Source organism: Cebidichthys violaceus, unplaced genomic scaffold, assembly GCF_023349555.1.
Source record: "Cebidichthys violaceus isolate CVI_PGR_0920_01 unplaced genomic scaffold, fCebVio1.0.p SCAF_8, whole genome shotgun sequence".
In the NCBI taxonomy this organism is placed as follows: domain Eukaryota; kingdom Metazoa; phylum Chordata; class Actinopteri; order Perciformes; family Stichaeidae; genus Cebidichthys; species Cebidichthys violaceus.
Window position 1 is genome coordinate 15,003,520 of NW_027176964.1, and position 18,721 is coordinate 15,022,240.

The 18,721-nt window shown below is 41.5% G+C and overlaps 1 protein-coding gene across 7 annotated transcripts in view; it reads right to left on the reverse strand.

Annotated features, from left to right (window-relative positions):
- LOC137866233 (3',5'-cyclic-AMP phosphodiesterase 4B-like) overlaps positions 1–18,721 on the reverse strand; it is a 47,324-nt gene that overhangs the window by 22,026 nt on the left and 6,577 nt on the right. For 2 of the 7 annotated variants that reach the window (XM_068702000.1, XM_068702001.1), the window contains exons 3-8: positions 12,205–12,384; positions 7,966–8,204; positions 2,326–2,520; positions 1,673–1,709; positions 827–897; positions 103–152 (exon numbers count right to left, since the gene is read on the reverse strand). In XM_068702000.1, the coding sequence (XP_068558101.1) occupies positions 103–152; positions 827–897; positions 1,673–1,709; positions 2,326–2,520; positions 7,966–8,204; positions 12,205–12,246 (634 nt within the window). In that variant the 5' untranslated portion in view covers positions 12,247–12,384. Of the gene's footprint in view, positions 1–102; positions 153–826; positions 898–1,672; positions 1,710–2,325; positions 2,521–4,306; positions 4,612–7,965; positions 8,205–11,471; positions 11,938–12,204; positions 12,385–16,380; positions 16,444–16,972; positions 17,055–18,721 lie in introns of those variants that run through there. The other 5 variants (XM_068702005.1, XM_068702003.1, XM_068702004.1 and 2 more) reach the window with 5 other exon arrangements.

Below are 18,721 nucleotides of genomic sequence, written 5' to 3' on the forward strand. Positions count from 1 at the left end.
CCAACAGCCAAACTTGACTTTTGATTTCTTAAAATGTATAACAACTACCACAATAAAAACAATGCAATGCATTGCTTGTGGAAGGCTTATGACAGGACTCACCTGACAGACAGACTTTGGTGAGAGAAGGCTGATTCGCAGCAGGAGACCTCCTGCAACCAGAGAGAAACAAGCCAGAAACTGTTCAAAATATACTTTTTTTACAGTGTGATTTGGTTAAAGCAGCAGTCATTGTTGCCACAGCACAAACACGGAACAGATGCTCCGTCGGTTTCTCTGAATTGGACGTAGGTCAGGTTCTCTTCCACGTGACATCGTTGTGTCAAATTCAGTTTTGGCTCATAGTGACCTCTCTCTGAGGTTACATGGACCTCTGGCAAACCTGATGCAACTGCAGCCACTGACCTGGTTCAGTGATCAGAGGGAGCCTTCATGCACATATGAGATGAAGTAAACCCCTCTTCCAGCAAAAGATAAAATGTCACTCAATGCTGCTGCAAACCAGCTTTTGCACCAAAAGCACCAAATCTCTCTGTATGTGTGAATCTACACTTGGTTTAACTTGAGTGCTTCCTTCATGAGACAATAGCGCCCCCAAGTGAGACATGTTGGCATTTTGAATTATAGCCTCTAAACATATTCGTGAAAGCTAAAAATCGGCATAAAGATTTCCTAAAAAAAAATAAATAATAATTTCTATCAGCTCGGAAATTACAAAAAGCCCCTGGTACAAAAACCTTCATTGCATATTTGAAGACATTGTGCAGCATGTAGTCACTCTCCCAAACACAAGCAGATACTAGAATAACATGAGGATATGACTTACTTATTGGATGCACACTGTACATTTGTTAAGGTGGTGAAATTGTTCCTGACAGTCCGAAGGCTTGCCAGAACCTAGAAAAAAAATAAATAAATCGATTTAAAAAAAGGAATGAGAAGAAGAAGTCCACAAGTGGCAAAGGCTGGGTTGAAGTAGCAGAAATATCAGCATGAAAAGGTATATAGAAATATTACAGGTTACAATTTGGCACTCACAGGAGGCTGGAGGGTTGTGATAATGTGACGGCTACTCCAAAAACACAATTTTTTTTTAACACATTTTCTTTTGCATAGAAATGCAGCTGCAGACTGACTGACTTAGTGGTTTATCCGGGTCATTTAAAAGCGTTGATTAGCAGTGACTGTCTCTCGATAATGAATGGTGCTAGTCACACCCATCCAAATCGATTCTTAACCTTCAGGCATTACTGATGTGCAATAGGTGAACGTCAGCATGTTCATAAACCTGGATTTTCTCTTTAATATGTTATAACAAGGTGGGAAACAATAACTGCTGCATTCATTAGAATGCAATCTGAAATAGTGCGCCTTATGACCAGCAGCAGAGAGTATCTACTATCCACCAAAGTTTAAATCATCACATGAAATTATGGTTGTTTGGAGCTAATTGCAACAATCAGAGAGCAGGAAGTTAAAATGACCTGTTCTGTTCAAGTTGTTCCGTCTAAATGAGGTAGCCATGCCTACTTAAGGCCACCAGGGGGCAGAGAGGATAATCACACCTAAGTGTTACTTACTTTTCTTTCATCTTAGCCTTTGGGGAAAAATGAGTTTGCCAAAAACAATGTTACCTAGCAAAACATAATGAATGAATAACATCAGCTCTTACCTGAGCAAATGGAGTCACAATCATGTCCTCTCCATGCCTGAAATGGGATGTGAAAACTATTAAAGACCGAAAAATACACTGTTGAACATAGTGAATTTAACATAACAAAAGTGTTTCGCAATTTTTCAACTAAGGGCTGGACAATTGGATGATATGTGTTGTCAAAATGATATTAAAAGGTCTATTGTTTATATATTTCTATATATATTCTAACGCAATGTCAGAAAAACAGCGGCCAAACTGCGTTGCAGCGAAATGCAAATCATTTGGACGATGCTTAGCTTACATGTGAGACCAAAGCTGGGAAGAAAGGTAAAAAAAAAGAGCTCTTATTATCTGCCACCTGTCCTGTAAAATACATTCATCAGCCATTTTTGACTCATATTACATTTACTGTCAGCTAGATGAGGCCAATATTTATTCATGTTTTCTCTCTAATTTCACTTGAACCGTTATGTAAATTAGAAAATACTCAATACTTTTCATTTGTCAAGTATGTAATTGACACAGGTTCGTACAAAAGTAAGCTTTTCATGTCGACTATTTATTAAACCACCAGAAAACATGCTATATCGTGATACATTTGGTCATTGACATGACGTACATCGGGACGGAACATTTCGGCCACATTGCCCAGCCCTCTACCGACTCACAGTTCTCCAACAATGGAAGAGTTCCGAGACAAGGACTTCGGCGAAAGTTCGTAGTCGCTGTCGGAGCGGTACAGGAAGGACTCCCGGCGCTGGCCATGGCCCGCCACGTTGGGGTGTAGAACCAGACCTGAACCCGGGGATGCCTGCAGGTCTGAAGGACTGCAGCACAGCGATGGACCATTTTCCCCTTCAAAGCTAAGAGAAGACAGAGATTAACAACAGCAATCAGTTCAAATTCGATCATCAATCTAATAATCAATCACTGCCTAACCAAACCATCGTCGTCATTATGTACTAAGTACTTTCAATAAGCTGCCACTAAGTACTGGCTTGCGCAACGTGTTCACAAATCCCATCCAGGAAAGAGATGGTTGCATAAACCCCAGAATGACTACTCACCCATCCGTCCACGGCCTACAAACCAAACTATTGTGCTCATTAAATAAGTATGCTTTGCTGGTCAGTGAAAGGAGGGGTAGTTTTATTGTAAACTGCTGCTCTGCTCTGCAGCTCACTGGAATACCGTCTGTCCACTCATTTCCCCCCCCCACTCAGGAGCAACAAGTAAGTAAAGCGCTGTTTTGTTTTTTTTAATTCAGCCTTATGTATTTTTACAATGACAGATACACTCAACCAAATCCAATGGATCTTCTGGATGCGGTAGTGCTTGTATCTACCTGCTCGGGGAGCGCAGATGGTAAGTAAGTAGAGTAGTTTAATCTGGAACAAGCATCTCCTCTCAGTGCTTGAGATTTATGTTTTCCTACAAGGTCCTTGACAAATAAATCAAATCAGAATGAAATAAAGAAAAACACGAGATGTCTGATGCAATATTTAATCAAATAGTTTAAAACCTAAGCTAATTTCCAATTTTTTTTGTTCCTGGCCTTGAAGAAAAACCCAACATACACAGTTGAATTGAAAAATATGCAATTATAGAAATCCTATCAGAGAACTTATTAAGACACGACAAAATCCTCAGAGCACAAGCAAACCAGCAAGCAGTCGGTTTAATACAAAGTGTAAACTTAATGCCAGCATCTACAGGCTACCCAGCATGTTCACTGATGCCACAGAGAAAACCCGCCTCAGCTGCGGAGGGGATATAATCTGTTTAGTCGTCATGGTTTGGGTGCAGGAGGAGAGGACAAGTTATTGTGTAACCAGACGATCAGGTCGGACGGAGTTAAGAGTGAAAGGTCAAAGTATCAATTCCCCGCGGGAATAACAGATGCCACAAATCATGAATCGCCCTCGCTAAATCCTGAGTTTAGCTTGGATAATATAAGACGCGTTAACGTTTCACTCTTTATTTCGGTTGCGGTAGAGAAGTGTCCGCATGCTTTCGACACACTCAGTGCTCCGTCGAACTTCTCTAAAATCTATTTCGTAATGGACCAACTGTCCCTAAGATCACTTAGCCGTTTGCCCCACATTTCAATGCGACATGTGGGATTAAAACGGCCACATATCCATCCCACGGAGACGCTCTCAGTCCCACACCTCTGCCAGTAAAGCTCAGCTTAATGTGAAATGTGCAAACACTGATTACGCAAAAGGCAAAAGCGATAAACGTCATCCGTGTTGCCCTTTGCGTCATCCAAATCCCAACTTCACACAGCATTACCAGCATGCTTCACCTACAGCGATTAAGTCTCTTCATCTGACCCAAGCAGGAAACCACAGTATTCTGCAGACCCTGATCCTAGATACTGTACACTCACAGCAACGACCTGCTACAATAAATGGTCATAACACACTTCTTTTTGGAAAGAATTTCTTTTGGTAAATGTACTGTAAAGCTCAAATTCCACCAATGCCGATCATCAATCATTCTCAAACATGTAGACACAATCGGAGAGGAAAGAAAGACAGAGAGGCTCGAAACACTCAAAGAGACAGTCTAGATGAAGAGTTTTAGCTCATTCAAATATTTTCAAGAAAGAAGAATAAAAAGACAAAAAAAAAAAAAAAAAGTCACCTGGGAGCCGAGAGGTGGGCTCCACTGACCACTTCCTCGCTGAAGTCAAAGTGCCCAACCCTGCACCTAGGGGACCTCCGCGGCATTCTTATCTCTCTTTCACCTCCTCCGGTTTCATCAGGCAACAAAAAAGCACCGCTACTGTGGCTGCTCGCTCACACACACACTCACACACTCACACACACACACACCGCACTGACAGACCCCGTTTCTGTGCAGTAACAGGCCACGTGCTGGAATAACGTAGGCTTGGCAGACGCCAACAGACAGATCTGGGCTGGAACGCTCGCAGTTGCTCTGTTTATCTGACCGCCTGTCCTTTTCCCCCCCCTCTATATTAAGCCACTGCAGATTAGTCAGTGCGTTCATCATCCAAATCGCCCTTCGATTGGCTACCTGTGATGTCCTATGAACGCATATGCACCTAGGTTTACAGGGAAAAGGGCGGTATAAAAGTGGAAAATCCAGATTTTAAGTAATATTGACAATTGGAATAAAATCATCTGTTTGCATAACCTGTGGCCTTCAGGTCACGTCTATTTAAGCTCACAATCATCACAATTTCAGACAAACCAAGTAAGTACTTTGAAAATGATCGAGCCAAATCACAAAAGCTTGATTTTTTTTTCTTCTATTAAGAATCAAAACAGCATTATCAGAGTCTCACAAGAGAATACTGCGAGACCGCAGACTGTTAGTAGGGTAGAGGGGTGTGGGACAAGGTTTCCAAGATGTTGTCGAGAGATAAAAACAGTCCAACACCATGCGAAGAGATGCAAGAGTCGTGTTACCTATAAAAGGGTAGAAAAGCCCGGCTGTTAGCGATGAATGTCTTCATTTACGGACAGGACTTCACGTCTTTGTCAGACTGCCATCCTTTAAAATCTAAATAACATAACGTCGTGGTTCTGGCAGCAGACGGTGTGTAATTCATTCAGCGTTAATTTAACACCATGTCAGTGTTTATATATTGCATGTCCACATCAGTTGGGTTCATTCATCTCTAGAGGCAGAAAGCAAACCTCCCCGACAGTGTGACTGACACGGTGACATTTGGAAGAGAAGAACCAGACCAGACAGAGAAGTGGAGACAGAGAAGGGGAAAAAAAAAAGAAGAAAGAAACAGGCTCACTTTCTGAACCAAGACCACAGCTCTATGGTAAATGTTTAAAAAACTCCAGACTGCACACACCAGATCCAGTAAATTAAGCGGTTTTCGAATGTGGCGTGATACAAAGCGACGGAGGACTGTGGCGCCACACGCACCTCCTGCGTCACTAAAGGCTGCAGATGGATTGATTGTCATAATATTATTGGTTGATACCAGCTCATGTAAGCACACTTCATATTTTCTTTAAAAAAAAAAAAAAGGAAAGAAGTGATTGGATTTTGATAGAAAACTATGAAAAAATGGATTTATTTTTGGTATATAGTGTTGAACAGGTGCACAAAGGGTTAAAAGGGCATTTTTCATTTCATCTCGACATTGAGTAAAGCTCACCCCAGAGGAAAACCCTCGGCAATCTGCTCTGATTCAGCTTGTACTTTTCATCATTTCAACGACGGAAACATTTTATGATGAAACAACGTCCTCATCCTTCGAACATTTCAACACATAAAGAAGAGCAGCACTGTAACGCCGTGTGCCCAGAAAGCAGCACAAAGATTCTCAATTAGATTTTGTAAAAATTCCAACCTAATTTAAATCTACTGCTGCTGCTGCTGCTGCTCCTGTGTAAACTGCACATCATCTATTGTATATCTGTTCACCATCTGTTGCTTATCCTGAGGTTTTTCAGAGATTTTATCTTTCCTTTTCTTAGTCTTTAGAGTTCATTATCTGAAGGTTTTAAAGATGGAGCTTGTTGTATCTTGTATATATTGTAAATCCCTCTGCGATAAACATGATTTTTGGCTCTATAAATACACTACACTGGACTGGACTTCAGATATGTGGGAAACTGCAGACAATTATCATCGCCAAACACTTATGTTATTGGCAACGTCTGTTGCCAGTGTTTTACATACCACCTCAATCTCTTTGATTAATGACTCTCCTAAACTCTAACTCACCCTGGAGCAGGGACATTTTTGGCAACTTGAAACAAACTACCGCTAAATAAGGGTCTGTGTGAGTTCATGAATAAATCTCAATAACCATGCACCTGCTGTAGCTCTATCGAAATACAATAAATAAAAAGAATTGACAAAGAGAGAGAAACGGGAGTGAAACAACAGCTCTCTCTCTCTCTCTCTCTCTCTCTCTCGTCCTCTCACACAAACACACCGACCAAATTCTTACCAGGTATTCGCCACGGTGAAGCGCCTGTATCGACGGGGATGCTTGTTTACCACCCGCTTGCGAAAGCATCTGGGTGAGCTGTGTGGTGACCGTTTCTGGCCAGAATTGACAGCGTGAGCGCAGCGTGAGTCTGCCTGGTCCGACCTGAGCCCCCCGCTCTCTTCACTGACTTCCATTAATGCAGCTGTGTTACAACCTGATGCAAGAGGGTCTCCTTTCCACAGAAACGGTTGAAATAACACCGTTTGGAAAAAACTATCAAGAGCCTCACTGGTTTTATGTTATAAAAAAAATAGAACAAGGAGTTATTGCGTTGTAATCAGATGCCAAAAAGACGTAATCCAAAAAAAAAAAGAATTCTCCTTCCCAGATATCAAATTTACGATACTGTGCTTACAAATATTCCCTCAAATACTCCGAAGAATATGACTCTGTGTTTGTGATTAACTCGATTTGGTATAAATCTCATGGATGCCCCCTCCCCTGCAATATTAATAATGCAACTCAAAATCCAAAACAACGTCATCAACAAGCTGATCAATAACAGCTGGAAAATGACACTAAAAGTCGTGGAGAGTCCACGGTGACGTGCAATAAACACAGCAAAGGTTTCCCAGCTCCCGACCTTTAATCCAGATAAATGCAACCCGTGCTTCTAAGAAGGCAGTAGAGCAGAGTACGAGAGTTATAGAGATGAAAGCAACTGACAATACATCTCTGAAGGGAGCCCATAATAATCGGTTTTAGTGGGGTGAGTCATAGAGGTTCAAAAGAATAAGGGGTTATGTGGCAAATTGCCATTCAATAAAGTGAAGTAGTAGCCATCATAAAAAACATTTTGCTTACATGAATTCTACCAACAGCAGCCCAGAGTATTCTGCCTCACAACAGCAGTGTATTCAATGACTGCCAAATTATTTTTGCACCATCTGATGCCTTAGAAATGAGCAACATTTGTGTTCTTCTCTGGGTCACAGGGTTACAGTTATGACTGTAAGAAAAAAAAAACTTGAAGTAAGAAAATAAGGTGTTGAAAACACTGAGATGAACCAAAATAAAAAAATGGAAATGCCAACTTTGCTGCTCATTTGCAAATCTAATGTTGGAGGTAGATGGGAGAAAACACCAGCTTCCCCACTGTTACCAAACATACAACGTGATTTGTAAAAAATGAACATAGTTCTCCAAAAAATAAGAACAAAAAGCTGAGAACTGCAGAAAAACAGCAAATGACCATGAAATAAATGGGTATATCATATGAATTACACACACTGTGGCATTACTTCTATATCCAAACTGCATCATAAACATTGCATCTGTGAGACGATCGTCTTTGGTTCGTCTTGCTGAGCCTTACCTGTCAGGGTCCGCCTGCGTGATGTCGATGCGGGGCAGAGAGGAGATGGGCAGACTTGTGGGTCTGGTCCGGGTCACTGGATCTTCTTCAGGTGTCAGCGGCCTGACCCGGTCCCTCTCCTTTTCCACCTGTCGCCACGACAAGGGAGGCAGCTGCAGGTTGCCAGAAAACCGCCTGTGGACTTTGCACGATTCTACCCCGAGTGTGCTGCCGGTGAGAAATTGTCCCACAGACGGGTCCTTATCGGAAATAAGACAAAAATGACAATTTGTTGCTGTTTGTATGAGCAGATCTTGAAAAAGCTGCAAGCAGCGACACTACAGCACTGGTGTTCCTGATTTACCAGAGTGCCGTACCGTATGTATCGCCTACATTTATGCTTTTATGCTCTTCACTACAAAGAGAAAAAACAACCGTTTGATCAAAGCTTATTTCAGGCCAATTGACATATTTATTAAGCAGCGCTGAATATAAATTGTGGGTTTAATGTGTCTGGTCGAGTGTGAGGTTTTCGGCAAGGAGCCCTGGGTGCTTCGCTGTGATGACGGGTCGTAAACAAACCAGGGCACTGAGGAAAGAGGCGGTGTGCCAGAGCTCATTCTGCATACATCACTCTCCACTTTATGTTCACCGAGTGTAAATGAAACCCGCCGACAGGCTCCAGATGAACTGGGGAGGCACAATGATGCCGAGGGAGAAATGGAGAACCCAGGAATTCCTGGAACACGGCTTTGATTAACAAGAAAACGTTTGTCTATTTGGTGTTCCGGGGACGAAGCAGACCAGACAAAGAAGTTGAGTGTGAGAGGAAGAGGTCAACGGGAGAAAGAGCGACGCCACAACGGACAGCTAATCAGAACTTGATGAGACCGAGCCCGCACGCGCTCAAACTGCTAATATGGAAAAATCAAAAATATTGGCAGATTGTTTATTTTAAAGACTCAGATTTCAAAGCAGGACATTTTACATTTGAAAAATCAGTGCTCTGTACGGTGGACACACTATGTTATGATGACGGCATTTCTGTACTGCATTTTTCGTATTAATTATTGGCCAACATATACACCAGTATTGATATATCTGTAATGAGCTTATATTGGCCGACAAACGGGTCCTGGCATATCTATTGGTCTAGCTTCAGTAGGTACCAAGGTTATAGATTATTTTAACAAATTAATCTACTTATCAGTTTCTCTCATTAGAAAACATTTCCCATAACTCGAGGTAATGTCTGTGAAAGCACTTTCCCATTTGTCTTGTTGACTTGATGCATCCAAAAACCTGTAACTAAGTTCCATCTCTCCAAGGGGCTGCCAGTAGTGTCATCCGCTCCCATTAAAATGTCCTCTTTAAATTTAAAAGTACACCGTTCATGTCCAAATTGGCTCATCGGTGAGGACAGAGAGAACCTTCTCTGAGGATCGAAAAATGATCCGACAAATGAAGGTCAGAAGGAAAAAGGCCTAAAATTAAAATCATTGAGTGAGTGAATGAAGTGAGACAGAGTGATGCTACATGAGAGCTAGCAGTGACCTAACAATTAAAGAGAGAGAGAAGACAGCAGAAAGAAAGAGGAAGACATCCCACCTCCTCTTTCCAGGGGAAGTGACAAACGCTATTCACCGTGACACACTGTTTAGGAAGCAAAGAAGCAACATGAATGACAGTAAACTGACTAATGTGGAGCAGGGACAGAGAGATAGTGAATGAGAGAGGGGAAGACGGAGTGAACAGTAGCGAAAAAAAACACAAAAAAAGAGGCAGGAGTCTGCCTTCCTGATTTCTGATTGTCCGTAAACACAGCTCTGCGGACTCCTCCGCCCATTCTAGGAAATGCAATTTGTCTGATTTATTGTTGCTGTCTGTTTAGGACAGATTCTTCCTGTCCAGGGGAGAAAAAAAAAAAAAAAAAAGGGTGAAAATTAAATCTGGCAAAACACGACTCCAACGACTCTGTTCTGGGAGCGCTTCTTCTCACACGATCACTTTCGTCAAACAAACTTTATAAATCAGAGACCTAAATAGTCTCTTGTCAATATGTCACAGTGACATTGCTGTAAATTCCACTATCAAATTATTTATCAATTGCATATTGATTGCACCTTTGACTTCTGGAGATGTAATTCTAGTTCCTCATCGATTCCACGCCTGCGGACCAAATAGCACTTGGAAGAGGACATACTGCCGATTCACTTTGAGTGTACGCCTGTGTAAAAGCCAGGAGTAGGATAAGGACGTTGATAATTTTAGAATTCAAAACAAACAGTAAATTTAGAAACCTGGATTTATCAGATGTACCGGAACATGGTCGTAAAAAAGGACATGAAAGGTAAAACAATGAGTCTGAAACGGAGGTAGTGCATCTCCAGTGTCAAACAGAGGCAGAGTGGGTGTTTTCCTCGATGAAGATGAAAGGCCTCTCTTGGCCGCCGTGTCTAAACAACTCCAGTGTTCTCTGGGATACATCCAAAAAGCCTTTTTGAAGAAGGTGGTATAAATGAGACAGCTCTAGCAGTGACGCTCTAACAGCATGGCTTGATGTGGTGCCTGAATTATTGAATCTAGGAGCCAAGGAAACGAGGAGTGAACGGTGGGAGACGGACACTCAAGGATGTTGAGGTGAAGGACAGCCGATGTCTTTACAGAATCATATTTGACTTTTCTGTGAAATAAAGAAAAGTCTTCTAAAACCATGATAAAATATAATAATTGAACTACTAATTCATTGATATTTACATCTTGAATTATGTCACACAAACATTGTCTTTTTCTAGGATTTATTTTAACGTTGTTACTTTTTTTTTTACCTCGTCTGCTGTCAGATTTCAATTATTTGTTCATACGATTCAGGTTGTATTTTAAAATATATATCTTCATGTCAGACATTGAATGCCTGTTGATGATGTTAAACTGTGTAAACACCAATAACATTGATAGAAATATGTCCAGGACCTAATTATTCTATTCCAAATAAAGTCGGACGTGTTTTTCGTATTAAAAAGAAATTATTACAATGTTGTCAATAAACAAAAAAATAATTAAATTAAATGCTGACAGACACACAGGTACTGTTCTTGTCTGGTGCTATTACAGTGCCTCACATACAGTATATCTTTAGGTTTGGGATGTACAACAGGAACTATTGAGCAGCATGTAAGCTGCTGAAAATAGAATGACCATCTATTTAAGTGCACTGAAATAGAGGAACATTTTAAACATTAAAAAAGCCTGCATAATCATCCCTGCCAGTATATTGTAAGAAGCATTTTAGGTGCTTTAAATAAAGGTTTTCGTTTAGAAAAATGTGCCATTGCCGAAATCACAACTGGTATGCAAGTAAAAATCAGCATGAGTCACTAATTTCCTCTATTAAAAAGGTGGAAAAAATAACTCTGATATATATACGAGTTTTACTATATTTTTGCATGATCATAAATATTCGGGAAGTCGGGAATTCTAGGGGGGGGTGACGGAGGGTGACGGAGGCCAGTCACAGCAGGACAAACCTCCATCATCCCGGATGCAGCTTGGCCTCTGAGCTCCTGTTGGACAACATCAACGTAAATGATCCGGCTGTCGGTCCAGTCATAAACACCGGTGGCGTAGAGGAGAAACAGATGGGCCTTCCTCCGTCCTTCCTCCTCTTATCCGTGTTTCCACTCAGTCCATGCCCTAAATGTGTCCTGGTGTGAACTGTCTTCTAACACCGTTCCTCCTCTCACCGGTCAGCCTCCTTCTAAACTCTGCATCACTCCTCAACTCTCTGTCTCTGTGATCTTCCTAAATCTCTCTCTCTCTCTCTCTCTCTCTCTCTCTCTCATGCACAGACACACACACAACACACTGTCCCTCTACCCCACGTCTCTGTTATAAAACACACACACACACACACACACACACACACACACACACACCTCGCTCTCTGCGGCGCGTCCTGCTGGATAGCGGTCTGTTGTGTACAGTACAGTCATCTGTTTATGAGTCACCGACATACTGCACCTTGCCGCCTGAGTGTATTCCCACTAGAGCTCACTGTATCTTCGTTCGGGTGGAAACAGAGGGAAGGCAAACATTTAAAACACAATTTACAGCAACTGTGCAAACTGCGGAATTAGGCCGTAAACTTTCGCGGTGAGAAGCAGGATTTCGGATGAGAAGAAATCACAAGTGGCTGTGTAATGAATGCATGGAGGGATTCATGGTTGCACAAAAGAAAGGGTTGGGAAAATCAGTACTTACATCGCCTGGTATAACCCCCTGGGCACTCCTGCTTTTCTTCATCCTGAGGGATGTTCAGCCAGATCCTCTCTCTCTCTCTCTCTCTCTCTCTCTCTCTCACTCTGCCCCCGTCTCTGATCCGTTCTCCGAAAACACAGCTCTTTCCTGCTTCCCCTGCTTTGGGCAGCTTCACCAGTACGCCTGCACATGGGGAGGTAGAGAGGAGGGTGAGGTTAATGATAAAGTAACCAGTTCCAAAAGTGATGCTCCCTCACAGTGACCATCGCGTCTGCAGTTGTTGTCAGACTTGTGTTATTGTTCCGACTGGAATAATGAAGTTCTGAGTCCAGTACATTACACAACTTTGACCAAAAAAAAAAAAAAAGCAAGCAGGCATTACGTGAACTGTGATGAATTACAGTTCACACCGTAGAACGCACACAATGAATGCAAACAGAACTGTATGGTTTGGACTGCAGTGGACATGTTAGCATGAGGACGTCAACATGCCGACATTAGCGTTACGCTCAAAGCGCCGCTGTAGGAGCCTAAATGCAGTTCATTCATGTTTGACTAATGAGCATGCAAAAATGTGAGCTCAAATGTAGCAATGGTTACATGGTTCATTGATTTAGGAGGGACACTTACAGTATTTACAGGTTAGTTCATATTTACAGTAATGCAGTTACTGGTTTAATTTATTGCACTTAAAATGTGTGTGGATAATTTGAAAAGCATAAAATCTCTTCATCTTCATCTTCGTCCGCTTATCCGGGATCGGGTCGCGGGGGGCAACAGCTCCAGCAGGTGGACCCCAAACTTCCCTTTCCCGGTGCCACATCAGCCAGCTCTGACTGGGGGGGGATCCCGAGGCGCTCCCAGGACCAGTTTGGAGATATAGTCCCTCCACCTGGTCCCGGGCCTCCCTCGGGGTCTCCTCCCAGCCGGTCGTGCCTGGAACACCTCCCTAGGGATGCCGCCCAGGTGGCATCCTCACCAGATGCCTGAAACCACCTCGACTGGCTCCGTACCACGCGAAGGAGCAGCGGCTCTACTCCGAGTCCCTCACGGATGACCGAACTTCTCACCCTTTATCTCTAAGGGAGATGCCAGCCACCCTCCTGAGGAAACCCATTTCGGCCGCTTGTACCCGCGATCTAATTCTTTCGGTCATGACCCAGTCCACATGACCACAGGTGAGGGTATAAAATCTCATTTATGTTAAATTTGCAATATTTGGAAATAGGTGACTCGGATTATTGCTTCATAACTGCACACCTTTAATTGCCTTCTGATAATCACATGTGAAGAGGTGGTAATCTTGGGGCAGACAGGCAAATGGAAAGCGGAGCCACTGAGTTTGAAGCTGAAACAAAACTAAGGCTTCATTCACTGTAAACCTACAAACACTGTGCCCACTGTAAGAACAGTCCAACAGAGCTTTAGCATGGCTCTGTAGACTCTGTCCTGCTTCTTCAAAGCCTTTTTTTTTCTATTTAACAAATGGCATAATAAATCTGCTCTGCTAAGTAGGTAAATTAATCTTACAAATTTGCCCAGACATTTGATGCCAGTTTGCAGTACTCAATTAAGTTCTTAGTTAATGTGCTAAAATGTGCAAAAATCTAAATGAACGCTCCTTTAACCCTGGTATGTATTTCTGCATATAATACACTCTATGAAAAATGATTCCATGAAGGAAAGAGTGATAGACTGCATGGCGCCTGTTCGTTCAGTCCCGTCTGTCAGCCTGATCTGAATGCTGCTACTGTACACTCATCAATAATAGAAAGACCACAGCTGGCGGAAAAAGAAAAAAAAATCACCAAAAGGCAGAGATGAATTGATATTTTCCATGTCGCTATTGATCGCCCCTCCCCCCCCCCCCCTCCCTGTGGTCCTAACCCATCACCCCTTATTTAACAGGCACTGTTGCCCCTTGTGATGAAGTCAGGTGACGGTAGAACCGTCTACTGGCGACGAAGGCTGTTGTTGGTGCTTTCAAGGCGCTGCCAGGTCAAGTTTCACGAAAAGAGAATTTCTCAGTTGTACCTTGTTTGCAGCTTTCCAAACAGCATCTGTACTGTATGTGCGGCTTCCTGTTGCCCTCAGTAATCGTTAAAAAAAAAAAAAAAAAAAGAGAGAGACACATGGGAGGTAAAATGACAGCAAATCTCACAGGGACTAGTTCTTTGTGAGCATCTGTAATATTCAGCAGCTGGTTCAAATCTGAGTAGGAGAGCAAAGTTCTAAATAATGTATGAGTTTGAATAAATGTGTCCGTTATAGGTTTCACAAGAACACCATTTAAATTATTTATACTTTATGATACAGAGGTTTCAAGGAGATGTTTAGGTGGTTATTGTGACCATAACAGGAACATAGATAGAGCAACGCACAATTCATTATCATCGTAGACTTAAGTGTTTTGCATTTTAATAATATTTATATTTTTTCCTGACACCGTCTTTTAAAACCAAGGCTCCTCTTCTGTCAAAATAACTTCTTAAACTATAAGCCTCTCAAATGGTAATTTATGAGAAAATATTTTTCATCGTTCCAGCGGATATAATTAAGCACAAGACTGTATTTACCCATTCATGTCACTTGTTCCTTTTGCATATTTTTGCTCAACAATTAGTTACACTGCTGGCTTAGATGTGCTGACATGTGATGCGTGTTTGCTGTCCTGTAGGGCTGCAACTAATCGTTTTCATTATCCATTAATCTGTTGACTCGATAAATTAATGGTTTGGTCTATAAAATGTCAAAAATTGTGAAAAGAAATGGTCATTAGACTTTCTCAAAGCCCAGGGTGACGTCTTCAAATTGCTTGTTTTGCCCAACAAACAGTCAATATTAAATTGATAATGATGAAAACGGAGAAATGATGGTGTTTGAGGGTAGCTGGGACCAGCAAAGTTTTGGGCATTTTTGCTGACAAATGAATTAATTAAACAATTAAAATGGAATAATAAATGAAACACCAAATCATTTCAGTGTTACCATTTTATCTCTTGTAGCACACGGTTTGGCTACATGTTGTAGCACTGATATATTGCACTGGGTTTACCAATGGCTTGCATTTCATTATGATCTCTTGTGTTTCGTCTCATTTTGAATAATCCCCCGTGTTTACATGGTACCTTTCAAAACACAACAGTTGGAATAAATTATTTTTTTTATAGAAAACTGACGACACATGGTTGAGCACTCATTATCTACAAAACAAAACCTGCAGCTGCATCCAAGAAGAAAACAAAAAAAAAAAAAATCTTCCAGTAAGCCTATTAAAAGTAATTCAAATCATGCCTGTTTGTTACAAAACTCACTTCTCCCTTGCGAACAGCACTTCTGTGAAAAGTTCAGGGCCCTGTGAATACATCCAGGGAAGGAATTGAGCCGGAGACTCTGAAGTGCATTTAAACCTAAACCTGAGAGACCTCTCAATCAAAGAAGACCATTCTACAAAAAAAAAAAAAAAACAACCCTGGATTGAAAAAGCACTTCTCCACTTCTTAGAGAAACAAGTTTCAAGTAACCTCTCATCTCTGTAAGCCCAAGCAATAAGTCATCCCCATTGTGGCTGCCTGTACCTCTGCAAATAATTGAACGTTTACGTGAAGCGGGCAACAGAATGCACGGTCATGAGGCAGCACTCGAGATGCAGATTGTAAGGTTTTGGCTTTGGAGAGCACTCCAGGGATCATTGTGCTGGGCGTCTACCATCGTGCTTAATTTACGAAGCAAAGGTCATGGGCGAAACTTTATTTTGAAGCCATTGTGTATCTAATTATGAGTCCAGTGCGTCGTCTATGGGGCACACTTGAGAGGAAACGCAGCGGATTAATTGCATCATCTTTCCCAAGAACACCGGATACATCGTTTGACAGAAAATGAATAAGTAACAACGGATTTATCATCCAAGTCATTCATTAATCATAAATGCCAAATGTTTACTGGTCCCAGCTCCTAAAATCGGAGTATTTCACATTCAATATTATAGTAAACCGTACATGTTGATCTATGAACTGTTGGCCCACCCTGGGCTTTGGGGGATTCTTGTTGGCTTTATTCCACTCTTTTCAATCATTTTATAGACCAAATAATGATTTGACAGATCAAAAGGAATGGCAGATTGATTGATAATTAAAACAGTGGTTAGTGTGATTAAGGGTTTTGTGTGTAGTTTCTTACCGCAGTCCAAAAAGTGTACATTAATGAAGATGCATCAACCTCCAACCACCATCCCCATTGAGCCTGAACGAGAATAAGTAGGTATAGAGAATGAATATTGAAGACATCTGCTAGATACGGCACTCATCCACTATCATGCAACCCTTCATTTTCATGGCAGCATTCACAATGCAACCATGACAACCAATGTTTGCTCTTTTGTCACATATTTCACATCCAAAAGGTCAGCAGGGCTGCATTGCTGCAGGGAGAGAACTTTTGCCCATACGACCGGTGAATCTATGTCACACAGCTGCCGGGCACAATGTCAGTCGCTGTTGTACGTTTAAAATCAAATGGACGGTCACACAAAGGTAGCTTTTGAGACGCCAAAACAAAGACGCAAGACATCGCGCGTGGAACTCCGTTAATATTACGTTCTGCTACTCTGTCGTCAAACAATGAGAGCTTTCAAAGCCATTTGTGTGCCACGACCACGGTGAATTAACGTCCCAGTGGTCGCCCATTAACACCCAAAGAAGTCAAGAGTTACCGTTCAGAAACACACAACATATAGCACTGTGCACGCATTAAGCCAATTGACTTTACTTACCCAGTGTTAATGTATTCTGTGTAACCCGTCAAATACTCACTTGTCAACTTGTGAGTGCTAAATGGAGAAGTAAGCAGTACTGGTCACAAGACAAGAAAGCTGTTGAAAACTGCAGCAGAGCCTGTTTGTCTGTCGGGGGCCTGCCCACATCCATTCAATCAAAACATCACCACACCCGCCTAACAGAGAAGCAGAAATGAGTCCTCTAAACTGAACAGAAATCAGCATTCATGCACTTTTCAGTTCCCAAACAACACATGGAATAATCCAATTACAATCCAGAAAAGAACCCCCCACAATCCCATTGGATTTTTGTCGAGGGAACCAGTACGATGCTGACTTCCAGGCTGGCCAACAAACATCATCCCTGCAGCACTCTATACACACTGACAGCATCATTTGTGAGCATGAACAGATGCTCAGCGTCCAGATATCGCCACAAAGTCTCAGGTTTAGACACCGAGCGGAACTTTTGGGACCAAATAAACAGAGATTATCTTGTTTTATCGCCACAAAAGTACACCGAAGATCAAACAGTGTCTCCTTCTGACCTTGAAAAAACTAAACGCTGTGGTTCTCACTGAAAAGGACTGAAACGCCGCTCGCTGAACTGAGATACAGCTCACATTACACTTTATATTTAGTTCAAAGCCCAGACCTCAGGCTTTCATCATATTGCATCTCACTGGAATCATTTTACTGCTATCATGTTGCATTTTGAAAGCATTTAAGCATCTTCCCGTTTATATTCGATTTCTAATCTTTCAGAAATTTAGCTGAAGGTTAAGAAAAATCATCGTCGAAGCAAATAGAAGAAAAAAAAAGAAGAATAAGGTAGGCCTGGTCTCTTTTGGCCCACAGTTACAGATTCAACTGCCAGAAGCACGAAGTCTTCAAACTCACAGTCGTCTTTTGATTAAACAGTCAAAGTATTTACATTGTAACAGCACAGATGGCATGAAAAACAGTGCATGTTGACAACACAAAACGAATATTAAATACAAAAATGTATTATTGCTCATAATGCAAATCACACCTACAACCTCACTGGATCACTTACTGACTATTCTGCGGCTGAAAATGTATTACAAATTGCAGCTAGAGTGAAGTAAAGTGAATTTGATTTAAAACAACATATGTGACCCACAGACATGAACAGACTTATTGACACTGTATTTTGCTAATTTCTGGAATAAATCTACATGAGAAATGTATTATTTATTTATAAACTGAGCTGCTAGCACAGACTCTCACGTACAACAGCAAAAAAACACGCTAACTGTATTCACTGGGTGCCGTTTGCTAGTCAGGTCAAGTCTCTTTAGTCCCATGTGTAGATCAGATCAAACCTTAGACAAATCCATCATAATGTAATTCATACACCACATGAATATTAAAACTATTTTCTAATCTTATCCCTCCTTCCCACGCTGTTTGTGTGGGCGTGTCCGACACACGAAGCAGCTGATGCACTTCTTGCAGGGGTCAGACTTGCGATAATAACAACCATAAATGAAATTACATACATTCTAGCTTATTAAAAGTATTATGTCTACATCTATGACACAGACAAAGTTTACATATAGGTTCACCAGAGCTCCTCAATTGATCGACAAGTGATTAATTAGCAAAATAGGGTGCAGATTAATTTCCTAAATTAAAATAAAGTGTTCACAGTATACAAAATTCTCAATGTTCATTTAACTCCCAGAAGTTAAACGTCGACATAATTTATTTCTATCATGTAAT